General features: G+C 50.9%; 1 protein-coding gene and 1 long non-coding RNA gene across 6 annotated transcripts in view; both read right to left on the reverse strand.

Annotated features, from left to right (window-relative positions):
* LOC100229124 (opioid-binding protein/cell adhesion molecule homolog) overlaps window positions 1–26038 on the reverse strand; it is a 298937-nt gene that overhangs the window by 83011 nt on the left and 189888 nt on the right. For 2 of the 5 annotated variants that reach the window (XM_030290838.4, XM_002197158.7), the window contains exon 2: window positions 24402–24486. In XM_030290838.4, coding sequence (XP_030146698.1) covers window positions 24402–24486 — 85 coding nt within the window. Of the gene's footprint in view, window positions 1–24401; window positions 25385–26038 lie in introns of those variants that run through there. The other 3 variants (XM_030290839.4, XM_030290836.4, XM_004174571.6) reach the window with 3 other exon arrangements.
* On the reverse strand, window positions 18224–24394 carry LOC140680503 (uncharacterized). Its single transcript, XR_012051866.1, has 2 exons — window positions 19130–24394; window positions 18224–19036 (listed from the first exon to the last, which is right to left on the reverse strand). It is a non-coding gene; the product is annotated as an uncharacterized lncRNA (long non-coding RNA).

Consider the following 26038-nt stretch of genomic DNA (forward strand, 5'->3'; position numbering starts at 1 on the left):
GCTGTTGGGATTGTCCTTACGCCTATCTGGATCTTTTTAATTATTTATTTCCTTGGCTCATGCTTTTCCAGCCTGAACATGACCACAGCATCAGAATCCTTCCAGAGCCACTCCTACTCCTGCCACCCCAACTCAGAGACAGAGCCCGCAGCCAAAGCAAACAGCTCCAACATCTCTCCTCTGAAATGAACTCGGTGTTAATAATTTAAAGCTTTACTGGTCCTTTTGGTTGCGTGGTAAATTATTCACCAATTTCCCCCTGCTCACAGAACCCCCGCCCACGGCGCGCGCGGAGCAGGTGCACCCACACAAAGAGAAATGCTCTTTACAACTTCGGAGATGCTCTATCACGTCAAAGAGAAGGGATGAAAGGCAGAGGGAGGACGCCAGCCTCAAAAATCACATCCTCCGCTATTGCTCTCGAACAGATAAACGCTCCAGGAGAGTTTCACGGGGCATGTGATGATAGGAGACGTTTTTGTGATACACAGGTGTGAAAAAGGGAGACAGGCGGGAGAATAAAACCTGATAACACTTCACTCAGGCAGCGGCAGCAAAGGCAGGTGCTTTTTATTCCCCAGCTGCATGAACCAAGAGGAGCAGAAGGGAAGCGCGGAGCAGCCGAGCCAGCTCAGATCCCAGGCAGGATCTCACCCTGGATGTGAGAACCTCCTGCAGCGAGGCAGCTCTGTTCTTCCTCCACACAGGTATTGCACTCCCAGCAGCTCAGCTCCTGGGTTTGCAGACTTGGGTGCGCAAGCCAGCCTGCTCCTGACAGCCTCCCAAGGGTTCCCTGGAAGCAGACGCGTTCATTTGCATCACCAAACATGAATTTAGCTTTGGTTCAGAGAGACTGGAAGTGGAAGATGGTCAGAGACAATTTTGCTGTGAAAAACATGGAAAAAAGCCCACCTGCTAGAAATAAGTTGAGGGCAAACCCTGTCCCTTGAGCCCAGCCTGAACTAAACCAGAGCAGTGCAGTACACAGGGAAATCCCAAAGGATGTGAAAATTAGAGGGACTAATCATATTTTTAACAGCACAATTAGGAGTAACAACTTTTAGGGCTTATCTGGGAACCACCTATGCATGCATACACCTACACACAGGTGTGTGTGTATTTGTAGGAACCACTTCTGAGACACCTGCACCTTTGTTTCCATATCACACTGTCCTTAATTTCTCTATATCCAACACTTTCTTAATAATCAGCATCTTTTGCCTCCTCAGGATCCATTTCATCCGAAGGAGCCTGACGGAAGGAGGATTCCTCCAGTCACCTGCTAACAGGAAGCCTGGGGGCTCATTCTGCTGGTCACATCCCACTGGGAGATCCTTGGAATGGTCTGGGAAGGGCAGCAACAATGACAACAGCAGGGTCCCATGGGGCTTTTCAGACATCCCTGGGGGACAGCACATTGCTCCACTTCCCATTCCTGCAGCTCCCAGGAAAATATTCTCCAGCTCTGCTGTGAGAAGGACGGCGCTCAGGGGTGAGGTGACACAAGTGGGATTTATCACCCGACACACTGGGAAGAAAAGCCAGCCCAAACTCAGCTGAGCACAGAGGTTTTGCCTCAGCCCAGGCTTGCGAGGGACATGACCTTTCTGAAAACTCTGGTTATTTATTTTGATAATCCTTTTGTTGGGATAAACGCTTTGCTCTTGCCACAGCCTCAAGGTCATGGGAGTTAATGAGGAGAGGAGAAAGGCCAAGTGAATGGGATCTGTCCTTTGCAACTGAAGGCTTTAGTGAATGAGAGGTGAAATGAGGGGGCTGAACTCCTTTTCCTCTGCTTTTCACTCAAAAAAAGCCAACAACAGCAACACAGCTGCAAAATAAGTCTCTGTTTATATCCCTTCCTTATTCCTTTATTCCCATTACCGCCTACGTTGCTCTTCCCTAGGTGGTACCACCACCTCCATACTACAACTTGTTTCTCACAAGCTACGCCCTGATGGGAAGAGAAGAGGTTCATATCCATGCCCTGGAGCCTCACACAAACACCCCCAAGGCAGCACAGTCCTGCCCACTCCAAGGTCTCCACACCCTTTTACAGACCCTAATAGACTTTAGAGCAGAGCAAAGAGGTGGAGGGGATTCTGCCAACCCCTCCCTGCTTGGATAGAGCCATTTTGGTGCAGAGATCTGCAAGAAGAATATTAAGCTTGGTCTGAATGCAGCAGCCTCGCTCAAGATTTATGAAGGATGAAGGAAGGAAGATTCTGAGGCAAAGCATCATCTCAAAAATAACTGCCGAGTCCTAGCGGGTATAAAAGATCTGTCCATAAACCAGTTTGTCATCACCAGTCAATAAAAATTCAAGCCGTGGGGGGAGGAGGCGATAGCTGAGGTCCCTCTCCTGCCTCATTGCCCCCGTGTGATCCCGGCTGGATCACCTGCACACACAGGTGGGCAAAGGCAAGTCCATCCTCAGCCTGGCTCCCAACGCTCGACCCCAGCCGCAGCATCTCAGGGTGGGCAAGGTCACACCCATTTGTCATGGGGACATTTCTCTCTCTCTCAGGATTTTTCATAGAGGTGCACAGAGAAAAGAAAGAGAAAACAATTTATATTTCTGCTCCTTGTTTTCCCCATGTGGAATGTGTTTGGAGAATTGTTTACCTGGGGTGATTGCTTGGTTGGATTCTGGTGAGGATTGTTTGAGCCTGGTGGCCAATCCAACCCACCTGGGGCTGGACTCTCATGAACAGGGTCATGAATTGTGAGTTAGATATAGTAGTTGGAACGAGTAGGTTTGTAGTTTTAGTATCTCCCTTTATATAATATATTAAGGTATTATAGCATAAGTATAATAAAGAAATCATTCAGCCTTCTGAACTGGAGTTGGACATCATCGTTCCTTCCCCCTGGGTTCGCCTGCATTTCGTAATACCCATTCAGGGCACAGACAGGGGTCTGATGGCCAGGCAGGTCCAGGACCAGGACCAGAACAAGAGGAAATGGCCTCATGTTCCAGAAGGGGAGGTGTAGGTTGGATATTAGGAATGAGTTCTCCATGGAAAGGGTTTTCAAGCACTGGCACAGGCTGCCCAGGACAGCAGTGGGATTTAAAAATGTGCAGATGTGGCCCCTGGGGACATGGGTTAGTGGTGGGTTTGGCAGTCCTGGGGAATGATTGAACTTGATGATTTTAGGGGGCGTTTCCAACAGAAAAAATTCTGTTATTTTAGGGAAAAGGATGGAGTCACACCCTCAAAACCCATCTGGGGCATGGTGTCAGCACCAAACCCATGTGCTGGTACCTATCAGATGTCCAGGAGGACCCTGTTTCTCTCTGCCACCTACTGCTAACACTTCAGCCACCTTCTGAGCCAGAGAGAGGAGGATCTGGTGCCAACTCAGGTGACCCATCTGGGGCAAAGCCTCCTGGCCACAAGCTGTATCCAGGCAGAGCTGCCCAAGGCACAGGAAAAGGCTCTTTGATGAGCTGCACCAAGCTGAAGGCAGTTGGCAAACAGAGCAATCCATTGCTGTGATAAAATCTGTCCTTAACGGAGCTTGGTGCATTTTCTTTCTTTTCTGTGGGATTTTTAATGCTGCCTGATACAAAGGAAAACACCCCAACTGGTAAAAGATGAAGGAAATTTCCCTCATCACCTTTCCCATCACAGGCAGCCCAGACACTCTGGGACACTTCTGCTGCCTGGCAGCCCTGGGAACCTGCACATCTGATTTCCCTCTTGTTCAAAGACAGGACATCCCCCGGAGGTGCCGCCGGATCAGCCGCCAAGGGCTGACGGCAGCAGAAAGGGAAGCGCCAAAGCTGGGAAGGATCTGTCAGAGTTCTCCAGGCTCTCATCCAGCTGGGGCAGGCCTGTTGCTTTGCTGTAATTCTCCAGTGCTCTATCAAGTCACGTTTTAAATAGTTCAGGTGATGGAGAGGACTGTGGAGGCTTCCAGTTCTCTCCAATGGGAGGATTTCTTCCTCTGCAAAATCATTTATTCGCTAAGACAACATCTCATGCTAGATTTTGCCCAACAGCCTTTCCTCAGCTCCCAACCTGATGGATCATGTCCCTCTACCCCATTCTCCTGTCGTGTCTCTTGCCAAACTCCTTTGCCCATCAAGACATGGCCACAACCCCAGTGCTACCAAGCCAGTCAGAGCCAGCATGCCCAGAGAAGCAGAAGCAGCACCAACATGGGGGGAAAACCACCTTTCCTACCAATCCCCAGCCATAAATTCAATTATTTGGATGCTTCTCTGCCGGAACAAAAAGTACCATGCAGGGGTATTACTGCGGGTAATTTAGAGCCACCAAGAACTGTGTGTGAGCAAGCACACCAGCCATGTGTGTCCTTGCTTCTTCTCCATCTCACCAGATTTTTCATTCCCTCAACCTTCTGGCTAAAAAAAAAAAAAAAACCAAAAACAAAACAAAAAAAAATTAAAAAAAAGCACCTCACCATCCCTTCTCATTACTAATCATTCCCATCAGCCTCCCAGGAAGCACTCTGGGGCCACTTGACCATTAACAGGGCACTAAATGCAAGGTGGAGGAGGATGTATTAATATCTAATAAGAGTGATAGATGATCTCAGCCACTCGGGCACTCCGGCTCAGGTACTCGTAGCAGGTACTGGAGCTAATTTAAAATAATAATAATAATAACAACAATAATGGCAGCAGCAGCAGCAGCTGCCTTCATTTTCCAAGTCAATTGATTCCTCAGCAGGAATGCCATCTTGACAGATTTATTTTGATCGAATTGTCTAATTGAATACAGTTCTTGTTTCCCTTCACTTTGTGACCTTTCACGCCTGTGAAATAAATGCAATTTAGAAAATTATTCCTCAGCATCAAACTCAGCTCCTCCAGGGCTGGGGTGCCTGCCTTGTGTCACCAGTTTGCCAACAAAACACTATCAAAGGATGCCAATGCAAAGGAGGTGCCCAGGCTTGGGCATTCTGCCAGTATTTCATTTCCACTTCACTTTAAAAAATGTTTAATAAAAAAAAAAAAAAAAAATCTATAGGAGGTTTGCAAGAAGCACAATCAAACATCCTGGCAGTTTGGGCAGATTTTATTTTCTGCCTATTCAGGTCCCCAGCATTTACTGTACCTTCCAGTTTAATGGAAGATTTGCTCCCAGTCCTACGATGCTGCTGGTATAAGATGTACCAAACTCTTCCCTCCATCCAGCAAGACACAGGCTCCAACCCCCACCAGCCATTCATCCAACTTTACCTCCTCCCAGGCCCTCCCAGCTCCTGCCTGGGATGCTCTGATGTGCCAGATACGAGATGATGCTTCCCATAAATTTCACAAGAACAAGTATCGAGGATTAAAAATAACTAAGCCACGTCCCTCGCAGACAAACGCGCTGTCTGCGCGCCAAGAGAGGTCCTGGTGAGAAGAGTTGCAGCTGAATCTTTTATAATAATATCAATCAATATTAAAAATGAATGGTCTGCTCAATTTTTAAAGCATCTTAAATTAATCTTTAAACACAACTATTTTGCTTAAACCAAAGGCTTTTGGTAGTCTGAGAATGGTATTTCCATCTGCTCCCTCAGGCTCGTGCCAGGTACGAGAAGAGGTCTAATAAATAAGCAAATAATATACATCCAGCACAATTCCCCTGAACCTCAAAAGGGGGGAAATGCAGAATTTACTATTAAATTCATTATTGACTTAGCTGCAAAAAACATCTTTATCAGTGCATTAAGATAGGCCCTGTGGAGACTGTTAAACCTGCTAAATCCACTGGGTTTAGGCTGGGTAACAAACCTAGCTGCTAGCCCTGGAGATCAGGATGGTGCAGGACCACAGAACCACTTAGGCTGGAAAAGACCTCTCAGATCGAGTCCAACCTGTGGCTGAACCCCACCGTGTCACCCAGCCCAGAGCACTGAGAGCCACCTCCAGCCCTTCCTGGGACACCTCCAGGGATGGGGATTCCACCACCGCCCTGAGCAGCCCCTGACAATGTCTAACCACCGTTTCTGTGAAAAAAAATCCTTCTGATGTCCAATCTGAACTTCTTCTGTTGCAATTGAGGGTGAAAAAGAGGAATGGGGTACAGGGGAAGGCCTGGGACTACGGTGAAGTTGGGTTGAACCCATCTAATCCCCTCCAGCAAATGCTTACACCTAAACAAATCAAAATTTGGACATTACCCCCATACTCCGTGGGCTGCCCCAGAATTTCAAGAGCTTTCCCAGCATGGGAAAAGCCACTCACTCAGACAGCAAGCTTCCCAATGCCTGTGTTTTTAATATATTCAGGAGAATGTGGCATTTCTGATGGCAAGACTTCTGCCTCACTTGCCGTTTAATGTTAAGAGGCTTGTACAGTCAGCAGCGTTTAAAGAGTAATGACTGTTTTCATGGTAAATGCTCTGTTAAATAACCCAGGATTATTGTGTTGTGTTATTGCATATATAAAATGGCATTTCAAAAAAAATTATTGTTTTAGAGCTAATTGATGTTTTTTAACCAGCACCGTGTGTGGAATTTTTATTTGGTGGAGGGTCGGGCTGGTGTCAGGAAGAGGCAATAAAGGCAGGGAGGCTTTGACCTGCCAAACTCACTCTGTCTGGGCTTTGTATGGTTCAGGTGTTGCTTGTAGTTGAGCAACAGGAGAAGGTTCAAGCTCTCTGCTCTAAAATGCGAAATTTAGCCACATGCAGGCACCTCTGCACCCCAAACCTGAGTGTCCACCCATGGCTGCAACATCCCTTGTCCGCACGTGGTCAATGTGACACTGGAGAGCCACCGTGCCAGCAGCACCCCTGCCTCCAGTCTGCAAATCTCCTTCTCTCAACCCGCCAGCTTTGGTCAGTTATCTGTGTGGTGACACTTGAGAGCCACCCAAATCTCCCTGGGGGTGACACATCCCCCTCCCCTGTTCCCCAGTGTTATTTCTGCAGACAGCAAGGGAGAACGCCCTAATGCTCAGGCTGATGAATCACTGATGAGCAATCCTGCTGCGGGAGTTTAACTCTGATCATTCCAGAAGGGATTAGGATGGCTCAGTCCCTTCCCCGCACCCACCTCCCGCAAGGGCACTGTCCTCACACATCCTCAGTATAGCCAGCACTGTCATTTCTCCCATCACTCGGTGATTTTGGCACCTACCACAGCCCTGCCCAGCTGAGCTGAGCACAAACATCCAGTGACCCCATGGCTGCTGAGAGCCCAAACCCTGTTTACACCCCTCGGAGTCTATGGGTGCTTCAGTCCTCAAACCAAGGGTGGGGAAGTGCTCCTTCTTCTCCAGCCTGGAGACTTTGAGCTCCTCTGACAGCAGCTGCCTTGCTGACCTCTGTCTGGACACTCACGGGGCACCGGAGCAGTCAGAAGCACTGGCAGGTCCCAAAGCTTCAGAGACGCAGTGACTTTGGGGATGTGCAGTTAATTACAGGAGCTCTCAGAGCTGATGGAAGGGAGAGCAGGGCCATCAGAGCCCACTGTTAAAAGCCTCGACCATCTCCTAAGATCCCTGAGTCCACACATGAGCCCGGTACTCAGATCACAGGGTGAGAGCAGGGAGTGACACACACCTCCCAAAGAGACCCGGGGTGTCACTGAGTGTCCTCCCTTGCTATCTGGCAGTTCATTAACTCAGAAGAGTCCCCAGCATCTCTCCTCTGTGTACCAGAGCCCCACAAACCACCTCAAAACAGCTTATAACAAACCAGAGACCTGTAGTGCAGAGGCCAAAAGCCACCAGCTCTGAATCATCACAGGGAAGGAGGGATGAAAGCCACCATCGTGCCCCAGACCCTGGCAGCAGCAGGGAATGGGAAAAAGGAAAACGCTCAAATGAAGCACATGATGAGGTTTGCAGACGAGCAGGGAGGAAAGCTCTGCACTCCTCCAGCATGGGAAGGACAGCACAAAAATAATTAGGCTGAAATATCTAAGGGAAGACTGCCCAAAGCAGGAGAGTTCAAGACTGTGAGCCTGCTGGTTTGAAGTTGTTCCTCATCTTCAGAAGTCACTCCCAGGCCTGCCTTTGCTGAGCCATCAGCACTCAGGGTGGACCCTGTGGACAGTCCCAGACCTGGCATCATCAGGGCTGGCCAAACTCACCCATTGCTGCCCTGTAATAAGAGCTGCCACCTTCTGCTACAGCTTTTCCCAGCCCCCAAAGACAAGCTTGATCTGATCTGGGAGACCACATGTTGCTTTAGGAACCACGGAGAGGTGACAGGAGTCATCTCCTTTCTTAGCATCACCCCGTGCTCCACTCACGTCCCGTGATGCTACAGCAGCTGCACAGCCCAGGAGGTGCTGGTTAAATGCAGCTCTGTGTGTTCCAGCAGCACCAATAATATCGCTGGCTGCACACACAGACTCTATAAAACAAGATACAGACGTGAGAACCTGAGGCCAAAACAGTCTCACCATCGTTTTCTCCCAGCCACACCCTTTGCAAAAGCCACAGAACCCTGTCCCTCAGACAGGCCAACTCAGTTCAGTCTTTCCTTCTTCAGAGGGAGCCTTGTCCTGTCCTGGGGCTCTGTCTGAACCCTCTCCCTCCCTTGGAGGCCCCTGGATCCCAGAAGGACACTGCCCTAATGGGTTACATCTCATTACCGCGACCTCAATGTCTCTCCACGTCTCCCTCTCCCTTCAGCATCTGTCTCCACGGTACCCAAGTGCCTCAGATGAGTAGAAAAGTCCCTTTGTGTGTTTTCCCAACCCTTGGCTGTACAAGTACCGTTTAATCAAGCTCAGTAATGAAGGCAGAAATGAGCCAGAACAGGCTGTGCTGCCACAGGCAGGATCAGCACAGACTTTGAATCAGAGGTGGGGGCTGACCCTGCTGCCTTCAGGTGACAAAGGGGACGGGAGCAGCAGTGGGGTCGGGCACCTCTGTGATGTTCCAAAGGATCCAAGCAGCCTCAAAGTTTCAAACAGCCCATGGGCACGTCAGCTATGATACAAGTGCATGTGGTAAATCCCAAATCTGTTCCTACACTTTGACACAGTGGGATATTTAATTCTCCAGGGTTCCCAGGCTCGGGCTTAACCCTCCATAAAAGCAACACTCACCTCAGGACCCCTAAAAGATATTTAGGGCACAAAGTCTGTGCTTTGGAGTGTACTCCTGCCTGGCACTGCAAGCCCAGATGCTGCTGCCAGCTCCCAGGCTCACTTCTGAACGTGGTGCCTCTCTCCAGGCTTGGCTTCCTCCCTCTCTCCAGGATCCTCCTCGCATGGATGCTGTCACCATGTGCTTTAATTAGCAGTTCCCTCCAGCCTGGCCAACTCCTGCTTCCAGCATTTGTAAGATGACTTCCCCATCTGTAAATCAGGCAGCAGAAGACATCTCTCCCTCCCACACCATCCCTGACATGAGTTCTGCCCTGCTGAGCATCCATCGGATGCTTTGAGGGGAGTCACACACCTGGTGGAAGGTGCTTGGGACACAAAGCTTTCCTAAAACCAGCTCCTCTGGCCACAGCTCTCTCCATGCCTGGTGTCACACTGTCAGCTCCCACCATTTGTTGCTTTTCCCTCTCTGCTCAAATCTGCCAGTCCTGGAAATGGCCCTGCATGCAGATCTCACCTTGTGCAGAGCTGAAGTGCATGTGTGGAGCTGTAGGAACACGGTTCAAGGTTTGCAACCACAGTCTGAGATCGTCTTAGAAAAGCCACAAAGCAAATAAAAGGCACTTCAAAACACAGAATCCCAGAATGATTTGAGTTGGGAAGGGACTTTAAAACTCATGTTTTTCCAAGCCCTGCCATGGGCAGGGTACCTTCCACTACCCCAAGTTGCTCAAATAATCTGTAATTTAAGTAATCAAAACATATGGGGTTTGTTCACCCCCTCATGCTCTGGACTTTGCCACTCCTCCTCCTAGTGGTTAACCATTACTATCACTAGTAGGCAATTACTATTTCCCCCTACTCAAGAGGAAGGAGAAACACGTTGCAGCCTGTGCTACACAGGTGCAAATGACTCCAAATGACTTTTATTTCTTAGAAAAGCACGTTCACGATCCTTCTGCTGACATAAAACTCCCTGCAAGCTGTTTGGGCAGGGACTATCTCTGTGCTATACACTCGCACAGTGCCTGTCCCAGCCTCCAGGCCCTACTACACCATAAATAATGATAATCCCTCACTCAGCAATACAATGCAACATTTGCACGGTATTAAAAATTATTTAAAATTCATACCTACATTGGGAAATTATTCAGTAAACTCTAATTACTTATCAAAAGCAACGATGATAGTTTTAAGGAGAAGTAGTGCCCATAAATACAGAGCCATAAATAAACTGCTTCTCAGTAGCACAAATTAATTTGTATTTAATTGCTAGAAATTGCTATCAATTACTAAACATTCCTTGCAGAATAGGCAAATTCTTTTAAGAACAATTTCAATTGCTAATTGACAGTCTTTTTTTTTTTCATTTTTCCTCTTTCTCATCCCTGCTCCTGCCAAGTGCAGGACACTGCCCAGCCAGTTCTGCACTTTTGGGGGGCAGAGAGGAGCCAAGGAGCTACTCAGGCTTCAGGAGGTTTACCACCTGTAAAACCCAGAAGAGATAGGAAAACCAGTGCTGAAAAACATCCCTGACACAGCAAGGAGAGTGATTCCTTGCAAAGGATTGAAAGGAGGGAACTGGGAGCTGAAGTTACACATCCATCACACATCCAGGGAGAGAAACAACTCCCAGGGACCGTGCATCTCCCCTGAATGCCACAGCAAAGCCACGGCAGATGCTGAGGGAGGCTCCCTGTGCCCCACTGCTCCTCTCCAGAGGCACACCCTGCCCTCCTGCTGGAGGATGCTCCAGCTCCTGCCGTGTGGAGGACACGAGCCGAGCCGCACGCCTGGCTGCCGCTTCCAGCCTCTCCACGCTGAACAGCCCTGCTACCGCTCCTGACTCATTTTCTGGTGTTTTCTGCTTTGCTGTTGGCATAACATCCCATCAGCACAGTTAATTACATCCACGCTGAGTGTGAAGGACAGGCTGAGTCTCGCAAGGAGCCGGCGGCTGTGCAATCCTTCCCGCTGCTCTCGCAAAACTGCTTCCATGGATGCTGACAAACCACGGCGCGGGGCTGCCATGTGCGAGACAGCAGCTCCCGAGGGAACTCCTCCCTGCAACGCCAGGATTCGGGATTGCTCTCACCCCCACACCCCTCCAAATTCCCCCAGCGTCCCTGCTGTGAGCTCAGACTTGTGGCTGCAAACATCTTGTGTTGGGGATGTCCCATCCCTGGAAGTGTCCAAGGCCAGGCTGGAGCAAACTGGAATAGTGGAAGGTGTCCCTGCCCATGGGACAGAAATAAGCTTTAAAGTCCCTTCCTATCCAAACCATTCTGGAACTCTGTGATCTCCCTGAACCTCATTGCCCAAACAGAGGCTACACACACTCCCAGGAAGTTTTCACAAAGCGCAAAATGCACAAGAAACATCTGCCCTCTCTCAGCAGAGAAAGCCCCGGCACAGAAAGCCCCGTTCCCACTCAAATCCACCCTGCTGGTGGAGGCACTTGTACATCCATGGGTGAGAGCAGGCTGGAAGCAGAGGAGGGTGCTGGGAAGAGCTGCTCATGTCTACAGCTCAATCAAAGAGGGACCCAGGGTCTCCAGGACTGTCAATCCAACATCCAGGCACCGCTCCATCACCGTCCCCCCAGGAGCGGGCTGACAGTCACAGGGAGCCTGTGCCAGCCATGACAAGCAAAGCAAGTGACACACACATCTCCTGCTTACAATAACAGCCCTTCCGTGCCTAATCCATCATATTCGATGCAGATCTCTTACCCTGAAGTGTTGTCAATGAGGATTTAATTTAGTGCTAATTAGACAAATATTGCATGTTGAACAGCCATTGATTATTAAGAGACAGGGACCGTGGCTTGGCTCAGCAGTGTGCACGGACACGCTGGATTATATCTGGGATGAGGCTGGGAAATGTCTTGCTGTTTCTAATCATCAGATAGTAATTAACGTCCAATAACTTGTAACTTGGTTTATCATTACAGATTTAGGAAGGCAGTAATAGTACTGTATGCTAATTAAATATCAATTGATTATTTAAGGCATATAAAGATTTAGCAGCAAGGTAATAGATATACAGAGTTGTTAAAGTTTAATATCCATCACACAGATGGGGGGCATTCTCCTGTTCTATTAAGTTAGTGTTTAATGAGAAAGAGTGTTGTTACTGTAGGAAACTTTTGGATGGGAGTGTCCAAACTGTTTGGCAGCATTCAAGGTTTAGAGTCTCTGAAAGGAACAAAAAGTCAGGAAATTCGGAGCCTCAGGTGAAGTGAGGTCAAGCAAGAAGTGGTAGCAGAGCCCAAGGCACTCCTAAACCTCCTATATGATGTTTTGCATCTCAGTTTTCCCCTCAGTCCATGCAACCCCCACCCAAAAAGAAAGACAAGTAGTCAATTCCCTGATGGAATAAAACTTTCAAACCCCAGCCCAGAACCTTCTGGAATCCCACCAACCCGCAGGGCAGCCGCATCCAACTGAAAGAAACGCACAAGAAGCTGAAGTTTGGTGCAAAGTTCCCTAAATAATAATGGGAAAGAAATCAATGGAGCCCTGGCACCCCCTCTCCCACAGTACCTGCCCCCAGAGCTGCCTCTCCTCCCCAGGATGGGCTCTGAACCCGTGCTCTGCACCAGTGATTCGGGAGGGTTTGGAAGACTGAGCTCCTTCCCACATGAGAGATAAAACAAGAGATGAGAGACAGAAGCCCAGCATCTAAAAGGGAAAAGATAAATGGCTTCTGAAGGGAAATAACCTGCTGGACTTCATCTGTTTGGCAGCACCCTGCTAAGTGCAGCATCAGTCTTGAAAACTGCTGCAAGCTCAGCAATCGCAGGACAAAGCACGGGATTCTGCCAGGGCTTCTTCCCAGAGGGAGCCCAAGGCCCAGGACTGTCTGTTTTTGGCCACCCTGGATGGCTCCCGGCTTGGGGAGGTGGGCTAGGAGAGAGATGTAGCAGGGAGAACAACTTTCAGTGCACAGAGCTGCTTCCTGCAGATGGCCTGGCCCCGTCTCTGATTTACCAGGCAATAAAAGCAAAATCAAGGAAAATGCCTCAACTGCACCCCTGAGAGTGTCCAGCCTCAGTTATAGAGTCTAGGCAGGCCCCAGCTGCCTCTTAAAAGCTTGTTCTGTACACGGGGGGTCTGGCGTGACTGGGGAAGGGGTCTGGAGATGGCTGGATCCGTGATGGGTGCACCCACAGCAGGGAGAGGAGGAAAAGCGCTGCTGCTTAGGAACACCAGAGACAAAGGCAGAAGGATGAGGCCAGCATTTACCCTGCAGACCCTGCAGAAGGCTGGAAAACCCCATTGCTTGGAAGGAAAATCAATACACTTCCTCATGGACCTTCCCACCTGGAGCACCACAGGATGGGGTCTAGAACGAGACATCAGCAACTGCACATCTCTACTTCAGAAACCTCAAGAGTCCTTGGTGGCATCCCAAAATGCCAGTCCTGCAACATAATGATGCTATGAACAGTCACACTCCTGCACAGACAGATTCAGGGCATAAAGCCAGCTCCCCAAAACTCTCTGTGCCATCCAGCAGACTGTTACCAGCCACCTGCAGCCTGAAACTTCTGCAAAGGTGGCTTTTCCTACCAGCTGGGAATGGATTTTCGACTGGGCTGGGTCTCAGAAGCAGGGAAGCACCTTAGAACTCCCAGCCTGCTTTCTTACAGCCATCCCAGACAGTGATTCCCACCTCAGGCTTCCCACTTGCTCACAGGCAGCAGCTCCAGCCTTGCCTGGGTCACCATCTGAACCTCTGAAGCACCTCCTGCTTCCCTTCTGCCCACCAGGCTCCTTACTCCATGGTACAGATGAGATTTCATTTGTCTGACACAATTTCTCCTTGACAAACAAGAAAATCTCTTCTGGCCGTGGCGCAGTTTCTTGTCCATTCCAGCTGATCACAAATAATTTTGCTTGTTTGCTCCAGAGCATTGCCAGGATGGAAGGTGAGCCATCTCCTACAATAGTTTCTCTCACTTTTCTACACCAACCACTATATTGCCCTTCCCCAGGGGTCTGGAGCATTCCCCGCCCCTTGGGATGAGCAGCAGCAGTCCTGACATCGCTCCAGCCTCTTCCCTGCAGAGCCAAGCAGGAACAGCTTCAGCCCAGGTGATTTATATCAGAACTCCAGCAAGAGAGCTGAGCAAAGGCTGAGAGAAACCTCTCTTGAACAGTTTTACAGTGGAGTTTACCCGAGCTGCAGCAGGCAACAAAGAAACGTCAGGAGCAATGAGACAAGGCAGGGGAGGCGTCATAGCAGATAAAGGATTCTTCAGGTATGAGACAAAACCAGCTTTGGAAACCTCGCAGGAGTGAGTTTAAAGTCTCCAGAGGATATCAATTGAGAGTCTGTCACTTGGTGTCAGGATAACTTTCTGGACAGCTCTCGGAGCTTGTTAAGCTCTTGCTTGGGCTGCATTTGAGCTCTGGTGGCAGTGCTGTCTGCGAGCACCAGCGCTGAAACCAGAGATCAAAAAGATCTGCTGAGTCCATGCAGCTTTTCCACTATCCCTCCAAAATTCCCCACCACAACCTGCAACACCCCACTGATGTCAGGCAGGGGAGCTCAGACAGGGTTGCTCCAAGACAGACTCACACAAGGAGGGGATGTCTCTAAGCAGGGGCAACACTGTGAAACTGGGCTCCTCTCACCCCAAAACAAGGGCTGGGGTGTCCAGGAGGGATTTGTGGGCGCAGGTGGGGAATGCAGGATGAGATGCAGCAGCCCGTGTAAAAGCAGGTGGCCAAACCAGACGGTCGTAACACTGTCTCAGCATCACAATCTATGGCTCGGGTAGGAAATAGCCACTTCCCCCACAGCAATCATTTCATCAAAAACCCTGCAAGACTCCTGCTGTTCCCACTAGCCCTGGATCCCTAACTTTAATTAAGTCCAAAGAGCCTTCCCGCAAGAACAAGGGAGGAGAGGGTGACTCAGACAGCGATGGGACCAGTCAGTGCAATTATCATACAGTTAAGAATATTAATTAAAAACAGCCCTCCCCCCAGTTAAAAAAAAAAAAAAAGGCAAATGAATCAATTCTACTTAAAGGAATATATGGGGCTGAGGAGAAGGAGCAGGGAGGGTGACGGAGACAGAGATGGGACGCGCTGTGAATGCTAAGAGCTTCCCACCGTGGCTGCTGCCGCAGTCAGCCCCAGGCCTGGCTGCTTCCAACAGCTACTCCCAGTCCCCTCAGAAATGGGCTCAATCTTTCCTTCTACCTGCTGCTGCATCAGAGCAACTCCTGTGATCACACAAAGGACTTTAAATCTTGGTTTTAACTGCCTTGATTGAATTAAATGCAACACCACGGTAAAGCCGGCTCCTCATTTCAGGTACGAGCAAGGAGCCCTTGCTCTCCCGCTAACGGCACTCTCGGAAATGATGAGTTGCTCATGGGTTATGCTCTTTAAGAAAGGAAAAAAAAGTCATCTGATAAAGTGGGTTATAAAACCAGTGGTGGTAATAAACGGAGAGCAAAGAGCCTGATGCAAAGCCTGCAGAGAACCCGCTGTAGGGACACAATATCTGAACCGTGATTAATACACGACCACGGGTGACAGCTCGGGAGCAGCGCAGGGGCCACCCCTGACACAGGGGACAGCAGCAGCAGCGAGAAGTCACCCCAACACCAGAGGGAGGGTGTCAGGGGAGGATGATGAGTGACTGGCTCCCAAGTGTTGAAGCTGAGGGAGTGGAGGTGCCTGCTCGGCACCTTCTGCTCAAGCACCTGCAGCCCTTCAGTGGAGATGCTTCCACCCCTGTGATGCAGCTGGGATAAAACCCAGCCAAGGTTTCCAGGCAGGATCAACCCATTGGGATGGCCAACCATGACCTGCCAGCAATGCCCCCACAGCAAACCCAAAGAGCTACGAGCAGAGAAAGCTGTGACTCAATAGCACTCTGCCTCGACAGCCTCTTTGACTGCGGGCACCACAGGCCATGGACACGAGGGGATGAGGTCAAACAGTGACACGATGAGATGGGAACAGGCCTGCAGTGACTCATGGTCCTCCAACAAAACTACTGTCCCATGAGTGAGAGCTGCAGGAAAAGGCAGCTCAGGTGCCTGGGTTTATGAGAGGGAAGGGAGGAGACACTGCAGGAAAGGACTCTGAGTGGAGAAAAAATGATGAGAACACAACTCTGGCACTCCCAATTCCCGCCTGAAACTCTCCAGGCCATGTTACTCCAAGCTAGACCTGCAGGGATCACCACAGATTTAACATAGAGGGTGGAGAAGAGCTCAGCTCCCTCCTCTCATTCCATGTTCATCCTCCTCCCCTGGGATTTGCCTCTCAGTGAAACAGGGATAAAGAGGAGCACGCTCCTGTGACTCCTATGAGCCCCAACACAGAGCAGGATCTGTCACAAGAAGGTGCCCTGGGAGCATAAACCATTTCTCTTTATCAGCCTCTATTATTATCACATTAATGGAACCTTCACTGGCAGGATGGATGCTCAAGTGCCCAGGAAGCACTCCTGGCTCTTTCCTGCCCCTCCAGAGGAGCAAGGCACCGTGCCGACAAATCCCCAGGAGAATTACGGCTGAGTTCCAGGCACAGACACGACTATCGGTTCCTTTTTATGAGCCTTCATTGTTATTACCACCTATTTCTTTTTACATTCCTGCCAAAATACCAAACATTAATCTCCCTCGCTCCCTGCAGGCAAAACATGGGTAATTGGATTTATATGGGTTAGAAATTTGTTAGATTTTTATATAAATATATATATATATATATATACACACACATGAACACATGCACACACACAGAGAAGATATAAAAAACCCAGTGAAGGGATACACTATCCCATTGGAACTCTGGTACCAACTGGCTGAAGCCAAACTCCCCCACATTTCTGTGCTGGTTGCTGGGCTTTATTTTAGGAGCTCATCCCTCAATGCTCAACTTCACTCACTGAGAGTTACCAGTCGTGGATTTTTCTTTGGTGCACCCTTTGCAACGCCCTGGTTTTACCTTTACCCACTCCCTTCTTCCACCTGAAGAAGGGAGTGAGTAAAGGTAAAACCAGGGTGTTTTTCTTTCCCCCTTCCCAACTTTTCTCTCTCTTCTTCCACTTTCACCCTTCTGGAGTCCCATTCCTCTTGTCTCCAGCTCCAGCCTGGAGGCAACACCACAAACAAGCCTTGGCACACCAAGAGAAGAAAAAACAAGATGTGCAACGTGTCCTCAAGTGTCCCCACTCTGAACCCATCAGCACTGGAGACGGCACGAAGTACCATCATCAGCATCAGCACAATTTGCTGATCTTTTACAGGATGAGAAAAAAATATCTTAAATTTACAGTTTACACCACAACAGATGTTGTTCTCATTATCCTCCCCCTCCACAGAGAAACAGACTTGGAGACCCATTTGTATCCCAAGGAACAAGTCCGTCAAGTGAGCATAGTCATGGAAACAACTCATTTTAAGCAAATCTTGGGAAATATTCATAGGAAAACAGAAAAATAAAATGTGAGTGTTTTGCACTGAAGAGCCGACCTTGAAGGGTTCTGTCAGGAAAGACAAGACCTACATATCAAATCCAACCTGCAGTAAACAACCCATTAGGGGCTAAAAATTCTTGACAGGGGCTGTGGGGAAATTATTTTTCTCATTAAAAAAAAAAGAAGACAAAAAACCAGCACATCCTAACCCTCAAAGGCTGCTCACAAGGACAGAGGAAGAAGTGATAGTCACTGAATCAGATATTTCTTATGAACTGTCTGCTAGGCTGCAGTATCTAAAGATTATCACTTAAAACAATATGTCCAGCTGTTGTAAAAAGCATCCGCGGTTTAGGGCTCAGGAATGCAAGGAGGAGGCAAACTGTGAGAACAGTCAAGGGAACAGAGAAACTCTTTGGGAAGCAGGAATGTGAAAGACAGCCACTGTGCCCCCGTTTGGTTTTGCAGTGTTAACACCTAATCCTGTTCCAGAAACAAAGCCCTGAGCTCCTGGAGGAGCGTGCATGATCCAGGGGAAGGACAGCTATTACCAGGGAGTTTATTATCCTTGCAGAAAGATCTCTGTACCCTATAGCGCAAGGATTACCAACAGTTCAGTCTCATCCCTGGGCGGTAAATACCACCACTTGGAAATATTTCTGCCTAGTGGAGTTTAAAAACTTAGCGTGGGGGGTGTTGTTTTTTTGTGGGTTTTTTTTGGTTTGTTTGGTTTTTTTTGGGGGGGGGGTTGTTTTTTTTTTTTTTGGTTTTTGCTAGACAAGAGGACCTTCCCAGGGTTTGAATCCTGGCCCTGGGAGATGTAACAATGAGGGTCCCCTCCTCCCTCTGCAGAGCCCCACCACCTCGCTGTGCTCTCAAAACCAGCATTTTCTGCAGCAAACCCCCAGAGTTGTGGCTCCAGTCTGTGTCAGCAGGACTCCCCAGCTCTCTGACACCGAGCCCAGCCCTACACCCACACAAAACCTGCCTGGTGCTGGCTCAGCAGGAGAAGGGTTCCACAGGCAGCAGCCCAAGCCTTGCTGGCTGAAGGTGAATTCCCCAAAGCCAGACCTGAATCTGCTCAAAGCCAGACCTGAATCTTCCCCTTGCACAGCAGGACTGAGCTCTTGGAGCAGGGACAGCCAGTGTTGGGGACAACGAGCTGCAGGGAACACCAACATCAGGGACAACCAGCCTCAGGGACAACCAGCCTCGGGGACAATTAACCAAAAGGAACACCAACCTCAGGGAAAACCAACATCAGGGACAAGCAGCTTCAGGGAGAATGAGCCACAAGGAACACCAATCTCATGGACAATTACCCCAAAACAACCAACATCAGGGACAATGAGCCACAAGGAACACCAATCTCAGGGACAATCACCCACAAGGACAACCAACATCAGGGACAAGCAGCCTCAGGGACAATGAGCCACAAGGAACACCAACCTTAGGGACAACCAGCCTCAAGGACAATGAACCACAGGGAATACCAACCTTAGGGAAAACCAACATCAGGGACAAGCAGCCTCAGGGACAATGAGCCACAAGGAACATCAACCTCAGGGACAATCACCCCAGAACAACCAGCATCAGGGACAACCAGCCTAGGAAGAACCAACTTCGGGGACAATGAGCCACAAGGAACATCAACCTCAGGGAAAATTACCCCAGAACAACCAGCATCAGAGACAATCACCCACAAGGACAACAAACTGCAGGGAACACCAGTTTCAGGAGCAACCAACCTGAGGGACAATGAACCACAAGGAACACCAACCTCAGGGACCAGTAGCTCCAGGGACAGCCAGCCCAGGACCAAGCAACATCAGTGACAACCAGCCCAGGACCAACCAACATCAGTGACAACCAGCCCAGGACCAGCCAACATCAGTGACAATCAGCATCTCACAACCCAACAAGTGACCCCACACAAACCAGCCAGCCCTGACATGAGCTGGAGACCAACATTCATCCCACAGTAAAGGACACCAGGACCTAAATCTCGCCCTCCAGCACGTCCCTCCCTGATGCCAACGAGGACAAGAGTGTGGCAGGGACTGTGAGGTTGCTCCAGCCCCACCAAGGTGGGAAGGGGCACAGCCAGGGACATTGGCTACCAGCTCCATAGGCTCAGCATCTGCATTTTGGCAGCATTATTGGTGCAGTAGGCTGGGGAGGAAGGAGCTCTCCTGCAACCCCCTGACCTTTCTCCAACCACTCTTCCAGTGGCTGCAATATTACAGCAAAATTAGCGGGCACTGTAATTACAACTATCAGGAGCAGATAAGACAAGTTAAATACCAGCTACCTAGGGAGAAATTATTATGCCAGCCAGGAGGATCCAAATGCCAGAATCCATGGCTGTAATTTCCCTGAGTCGCCAATTACAGCTCCGCCACGCAGCGAGCTCTACCTTGGAAACGGCAGGTATATATTTAGCTGCTCCAGAAAACTTTTTGGGTAGGAGAGGTGGGAGGCGGAAGGGGCAGCAATGGAGCAAGTCCTCACTAATCTGCTCTGTGCTAATCCCCATGCTTTTAGCATTTGCACACAAAGAGCAGTGACTCTCTTCCCGCTCCCCAGCAAGGATTTAACAGCAGAGATGTGGATGCATTAACGCTTCTTTTCTCTGCCGGGTCCGTGGCTGCTGTTGGGGGGCGACAGGTGAGTGTCACAACCCCCATTAACAGATAGGTACACAGAACATCAGCGGTTTGACTGAAAAAGAGGTAAAAAAAAAGTGATTTCCTGACTTCCCAGACCTATGCCTGGAGACTGTGGTCCTGCAGCCTTCTCCTGCTGGTTGTATTTTACTGAGGTCTCGTCGTGTGCTGGAAAATAGACTGCGGTAGGTTATTACACCACAAGAAAAAACAGAAGAATCAAAGCAGCATTGTCAGAAATAATTAAAACCATAATTGCAAAAATAAATGGAAGAACAGCATCTCGTGATGTTTTATTCGGGCTTTTTATTTTTAATTGGAATTGTTCTCTCACTCGCTAATTGACAGAATACAGCCAGGCACGGAGTCTTGAATGAGAAAGAGCAAAGCTAACCTGACTTCTTGGTCTCCTTCATGGACAGGCAGTAGGAAAGGCCATGGGTTCACCAGAAGCAGACAAGCCCGGGGGATTTGACTTGAAAATTTGCCCTTATATACAGAGATAAAGCAACTCTGTATTATTTAGCATGTAAAAAAGCCTAGCTATAACTGCCTTAGCATCACCTATGAGTACCCATTCCTCTAATCATCAATGACAAACCACTGCTGTTTGGTCATTATAGAGGTGGGGAAACTGAGGATGAGAGCAACAGAGGGGCCTCCTTAAGTTCTAGTGTCCCTGCGGTGACAGCCACAGAAAAAACTCAGCACATCCCATCTCCCAGCTAATCCTTTCAACCTCTGAAACACACTCTCTCCCTTAAAAAAACCCAACAATATTTCTTAAATACAGATAAAACTATAAAGCCTTGAAATTTTGAGCAGCTGGTGGTTTATGTCTTTATGAACTGTACTGATGGCTGCTGTAAAGGTCGGTTTGCTGGCGGCACAGCGGGACGATCCCATTTCCATCCCCATTTTAACACCGTGGGAATATTTGCCACAGTTTCCCCTTCGGCTCATGGAGATGCTTCCACCACGGATGAAGCTGGGATAAAACCCAACCAAAGTCTCCAGGCAGGATCGCCCAACGGGGATTGGCCAACCATGACCTGCCAGTGACGCCCCCACAGCAACCCTGGGATGTTCATGCAACGAGCAGTGTGTGGAGAAAGCCAAGACTCAATGGCATTCTTCCCAAGAGAAGGAACTTAATCCTTGTTTCCACATCAAATCCCAGCTGGGAGATTAAAAAGTGACCACCTCCAACACCCCTGGTGGTTCCCAGTGTGCTCCTTGTTGTGTTTCATGCCCCAGACAGTGACTCCTGCCATCTCAACACCTGAGTTTTGTGTTCCTGAGTCAGGGAAGAGGTAGTTTCGTTTTATTTTTAACTACACAGAGAATTTCCATATTGCCTTTAGTTCCCAGGAGAGGAAAGGTGCCTGAGTATTATGGAAATTGTTTGTTCTTACAATAAAAAGGAGTGAATTACCAACAATCTCTGCTTAAAACGGAAATTATTTGTTGCTGATCTAAGATGACCTGCAAGTTGCCTGTAGATGGAGCCTGAGTTTCTGCAAGGATTATGCTGAGCCTCCCTCGGAAAAAGGGTGGAGAGCTGGAAATGGAAGCGCCCAAAATCCAATACAGGAAACCCACAAGCAGCCTGAAAAGCCTCCAGATTTCCTCCACCGCTTTCACACAGGTCCGGTCCCTCTCCCAGCTTCTTTTTGCAATGCAAGGGGTGGTTCAAGGGCTGATCTTGGAAAGCAAAGAGCTTCCACCAGCCCTGCAGGAGCCAGGGAGATTTGCAGGCTCAGCCCATCTCACAACCAGGATGAGGGAGAGGACCTGGCCATCCAGACCCAGCAGGACTGGGGCTAATTCTGCAAAGCTACACACAGCTCTCAGTTTTTCCAACCCCAGCTCCTTGGTTTGAGCCCCCAGAAAAGTGCCATTTGCAGGGAGGACAGCAAAGGACACCACCACCTCCTCCTGTGGGTGCACAGAAGAAAACACCATTTAGCAATAACACCACTCACTGGGAAATACTTCCCACAGCATTTCCCTGCCTGGTTCTTCATAGGGAAGCAGAACCTGCAAATAAACACCAGCCCCATCAGCAAGATGCTCCACCTTTGTCCTCCTGCCTTCAACCCCGCACTGATGCCACCTCTTTGGCTTGCTGTGTGCAATTCCCTGCCCATCTCCAGATCCCAAGGGAAGATGGAAAACTACTTGCCACCCAGAGGCTGCAGAGGGGCAGCAGCAGGGAAACGGGGAGAGGAAGGAAGAGAAGGACCACTGGGAAACAGCAGTGCAAGAAAAGATGGAGCAGACTGGGAGAAAATGGGAGCTGCAGGCAGAAACCTGCCTGCAGCATGGGAAAGCAGGACTTGAGGAGGAGAAGGGAGGGGGTAAGAGCATGGAAAAGATGCACTGGAGAGCCTGGGCAGGAGCAGATACCAAGGGGAGAAATGGATAAAATCAGGTGCTTTTGGAGCAGGGGCTTCCCTTAAGTGTCAGCACTTCGTGGGTACAGTTTCTTGTGGGAAGGCTAAAATCTCCCACCACTCCAGGGCTGCTTCACAAACATCCCCCATGCAAACAGCACAGAAAAGGGGACAGAAGATTAGAAATTAAAAAAAAAAAAAAGAAAAAAAAAAAGAAAAAAGGAGATCCAAGTCAGCCCTCTGCTGGCAGCAGGCTCGGCTGGACTTGCAGGGGCTCCCCAGGGAGCAGGCACAGGCACCCATCCTGCTCTGACTGCCACCAGCATCGCCTCTGAGAGCCCCAAAGCCCACACTTCACTACAGAAACAAGATCCAACAGCGAGGAAAAGAGCACCAGGGCCAAAGGCACCTCTCTGGGGGACTGTCCTTCTCTTAACTGCCTTGCTCGCACAGCTCAGGTTAATCATCATTGCAGTTCGATTAGGAAGAGCACAAGGAGACAGCCCTCTGCTCTCCAGCTGTGCCACAGCCCCCAGGCACAGGGGGTGATGACAAGCATGTCCCAGCAGGTCCCTGGCAGGGACCAAGGAGAAGGGACACATCCCAAAGTCTGGCAGTGAGCGTGGTGGGAAGAGGGCAGACAGACAACCACCGCCACCCTCCGCAGCACAGAGCCCACAGAGGCAGAGCCTGACTCCCACAGCCCCGAACATCCCCCTGCAAAGCCCACCTCAGGCACGGAAACCTGCCCGGCCTCCCAGGTGAGCGCAGCAGCCTCTGCTCAAAGCAGCAGCAGCTCCTCAGCCCTGCTCGGGCTCGGCTGCTCACGGAGAGCGTGGCAGGCTCTGCCTGTGCCATCCCCGAGCCTGGCTTTGGGAAGAGATGCTGCTCTCTGCTGCAGCCCTGCTCCCCCGGCCCTGAGCGAGGGAGCAGACAGCCTCTGGTGCAGGGAAAACAGACAAACTCCTCTTGCTCCACGCTCACGTCCCACCATCCCCGAGCTCCTTCCCCAAGTCGCACAGCTCCCGGATTAACCGGCTCAGGTCCTCCCGGGGGCTGTCTGAAGCACGCACAGCACGACCCAAAGCCCCATTGCCAACCCACAGCCCTCCAAAAAAAAGGCTGGGCTGCTCCCTGCTCCTCTGGCCCCGCCGCTGCGATGCCAGTGGAGAGCTGCTGTGCTACCTGGGCGATGCACCGCGTACACCTGTAACTCATTCAGGGAATGAAAGGGATGCTCGGCTGTGCTGTGCGGCACAGGAGTGACCCATCTGCATATCAGCCGCCCGTGTTTCTCCTACAGCAAACAACGTAAGGGAAAGCATCCATCAGAATTCATAAGATGCACCCCTGGAGTAAAAGATTGATTTGATATTAACGGATTCGTGCAGAGACTATAAAGCGATCGAGGAAAACACTGACACCTCGGAGGCATCGCAGCCCTGAAAGCCGCTGGCAGTGCAGGCTGGCACCGCTGCCAGGAGCACGGACCCCCCTCCCACCCCGCGCTGGCACAACTTTGGGATTTCCAGGCACACTAACTCACTGTCTGCCACCTAAACCCCTGTGTCGCCTCCTCGTCTGGCACCCGCAGCCCCCCCAGGAGGTTGCCAGCCCCGCGCTGCAGCCCGAAAAGCACCGAAAAGTCCCTCCAAAACCGGGGGCACGGGGTGGCCCCACCACCACGGGGACAAGCTGCCACCCGGAGTGTCCTCCGCCACGATGGCGACAAGCCCCTGGGACACCTGCGAAGTCTCCAGCTGGTCCCAGGACCCTCCGGCAGCCCCGCCGGGCACGGAGCATCCCCCAAAAGCCGCAAGCAGGACCCCCCGAGCCCCCAAAGCCCCCGTCCAGCTGCTCCTACCTGAGCGTGGCGCTCTCCCCTTGCCGCACTGTCACGTTGTCCATGGCTTTGGGGAAGGTGGCATCTCCGCTGCGCACGGGCACTCCTGCGGGCACAAGGAAGAGCAGCCTGAGACAGAGGACGACCAGGCACCTCCAGGGCAGGGCCAAGCACCCACCGACCCCCATCCTGGGCAGCGGGGACTTTTCCAACAGGCAAAAAACACACCCGACAAGGCGAAAAGGGGGAAGGGGTGGGTGGAGAGGAGGGATGGGGGGGAGCAAAACCACCGGGGCGAGCGCTGCGGAGCTCCACGGAGATCAGGAGAGCCCCCGGCAAGGCTGGCTGCGAGCGCTGAGCCTGCCGAGCGGCATCGGAGGGAGTCCCGCTGTCCTCGGGCGAGGGAGGAGGACGGGAGGGCCGGGGGGAGGAGGAGGAAGAGGAGGAGAGAAGGTGCGGAGCACGAGATGAAGGTCACAGATGTGTGGCTGCTGGAGACGCTACTTTCAGCTGCAGCTGGGCAGGCGCTGCGGAGATCTGGCATCAAAAGTTTATAACCCACGGAGGAAACGTGAGTGTCTGTGAAAGGAAGGGGAGGGCGGCATCGGCAGCGGGGGGACGCAGCGGGCCGGGCTGGGCTGTTCTCCGGTTCTTGCGCTTTTGTTTAAATCAGAGGGAAAGGAGGATTTTTAAAAAACGCACAAAAATATTTAAAATAAAAACCAATAAAGCTCCCCAAAATCCCGGTTCTGTCGCAAGATCGAAACTTCCCCGCGGAGCTGCAGGCGATGTCCGCGATGCTCCTCAGCTCTGTCCGGAGGGTGTCGGAGCCCCCGCGGGGCCGGTGGGTGCTCAGGAGCGCAGCGGGGCGGGGGGAACGCGGCGGGGCGGCGGCAGCAGCAGCACCCCGGCCCCGGCCGGCAGCATCCCCGGGGTTGTCATGGCAGCGGCTCCAGCGCTGCCCGGCGCCTCGGCTCCCGCACGGCCCGAGCCCCGCACACGGGCGGCAGCGGGGCGGGATGCGCAGGAGGACACGCACATTAACCCCCGCCGCGCCGCGCTCCCGCACAGGGGTTGCCACCAGCCGAGGGACCCCCCCCAACCCTTCCCCCGCTTCAGCCCTGCTGCACAGGGGGTTTTATCGCACCACGCACCCCCGAGCTTGCCCTCAAGAGCAGCGGGTTGCACAAACCCTCGCCCACCGCAGCATCTTTCCCTGCCTCCACCTGTTGATGCGTATCCCTGTGGGGCTCCGGTTCTCTCTCCCTGTGAGAAACACGGTGCTGTCCCCACATCTTTGCCCCATGGGATGGTGAAAGCTTTAGAGCATCTCCTGTCTTGTCCCTGCTTCCTGACACTGAGGATCTTGAATTAGGAAGCCCACCCTGCCACTCACAACACAGCGTCAATAAATTTCAACAAATTTCCTCCTTTGGAGACACCCACAGACCACCATTTATCTCTTTAAAGAGCAGCTGAAGGCACCAAGACCTTAGTGACCATCCAGACACGTCTGTGTGTGCTCTGAAAACCAACCTCACACTGTCGGTGTTCCTCACACAGTTCCTCAGCCCAAGCCAGGCTGGACCTCGGCTGGGTGCCTTCCTCCAAAGGACATCTGCCTCCTCTGCTGATGAATCCCAGGGAACCTGTCCCTT

This window comes from Taeniopygia guttata, chromosome 24, assembly GCF_048771995.1.
Source record: "Taeniopygia guttata chromosome 24, bTaeGut7.mat, whole genome shotgun sequence".
NCBI classification, from domain to species: domain Eukaryota; kingdom Metazoa; phylum Chordata; class Aves; order Passeriformes; family Estrildidae; genus Taeniopygia; species Taeniopygia guttata.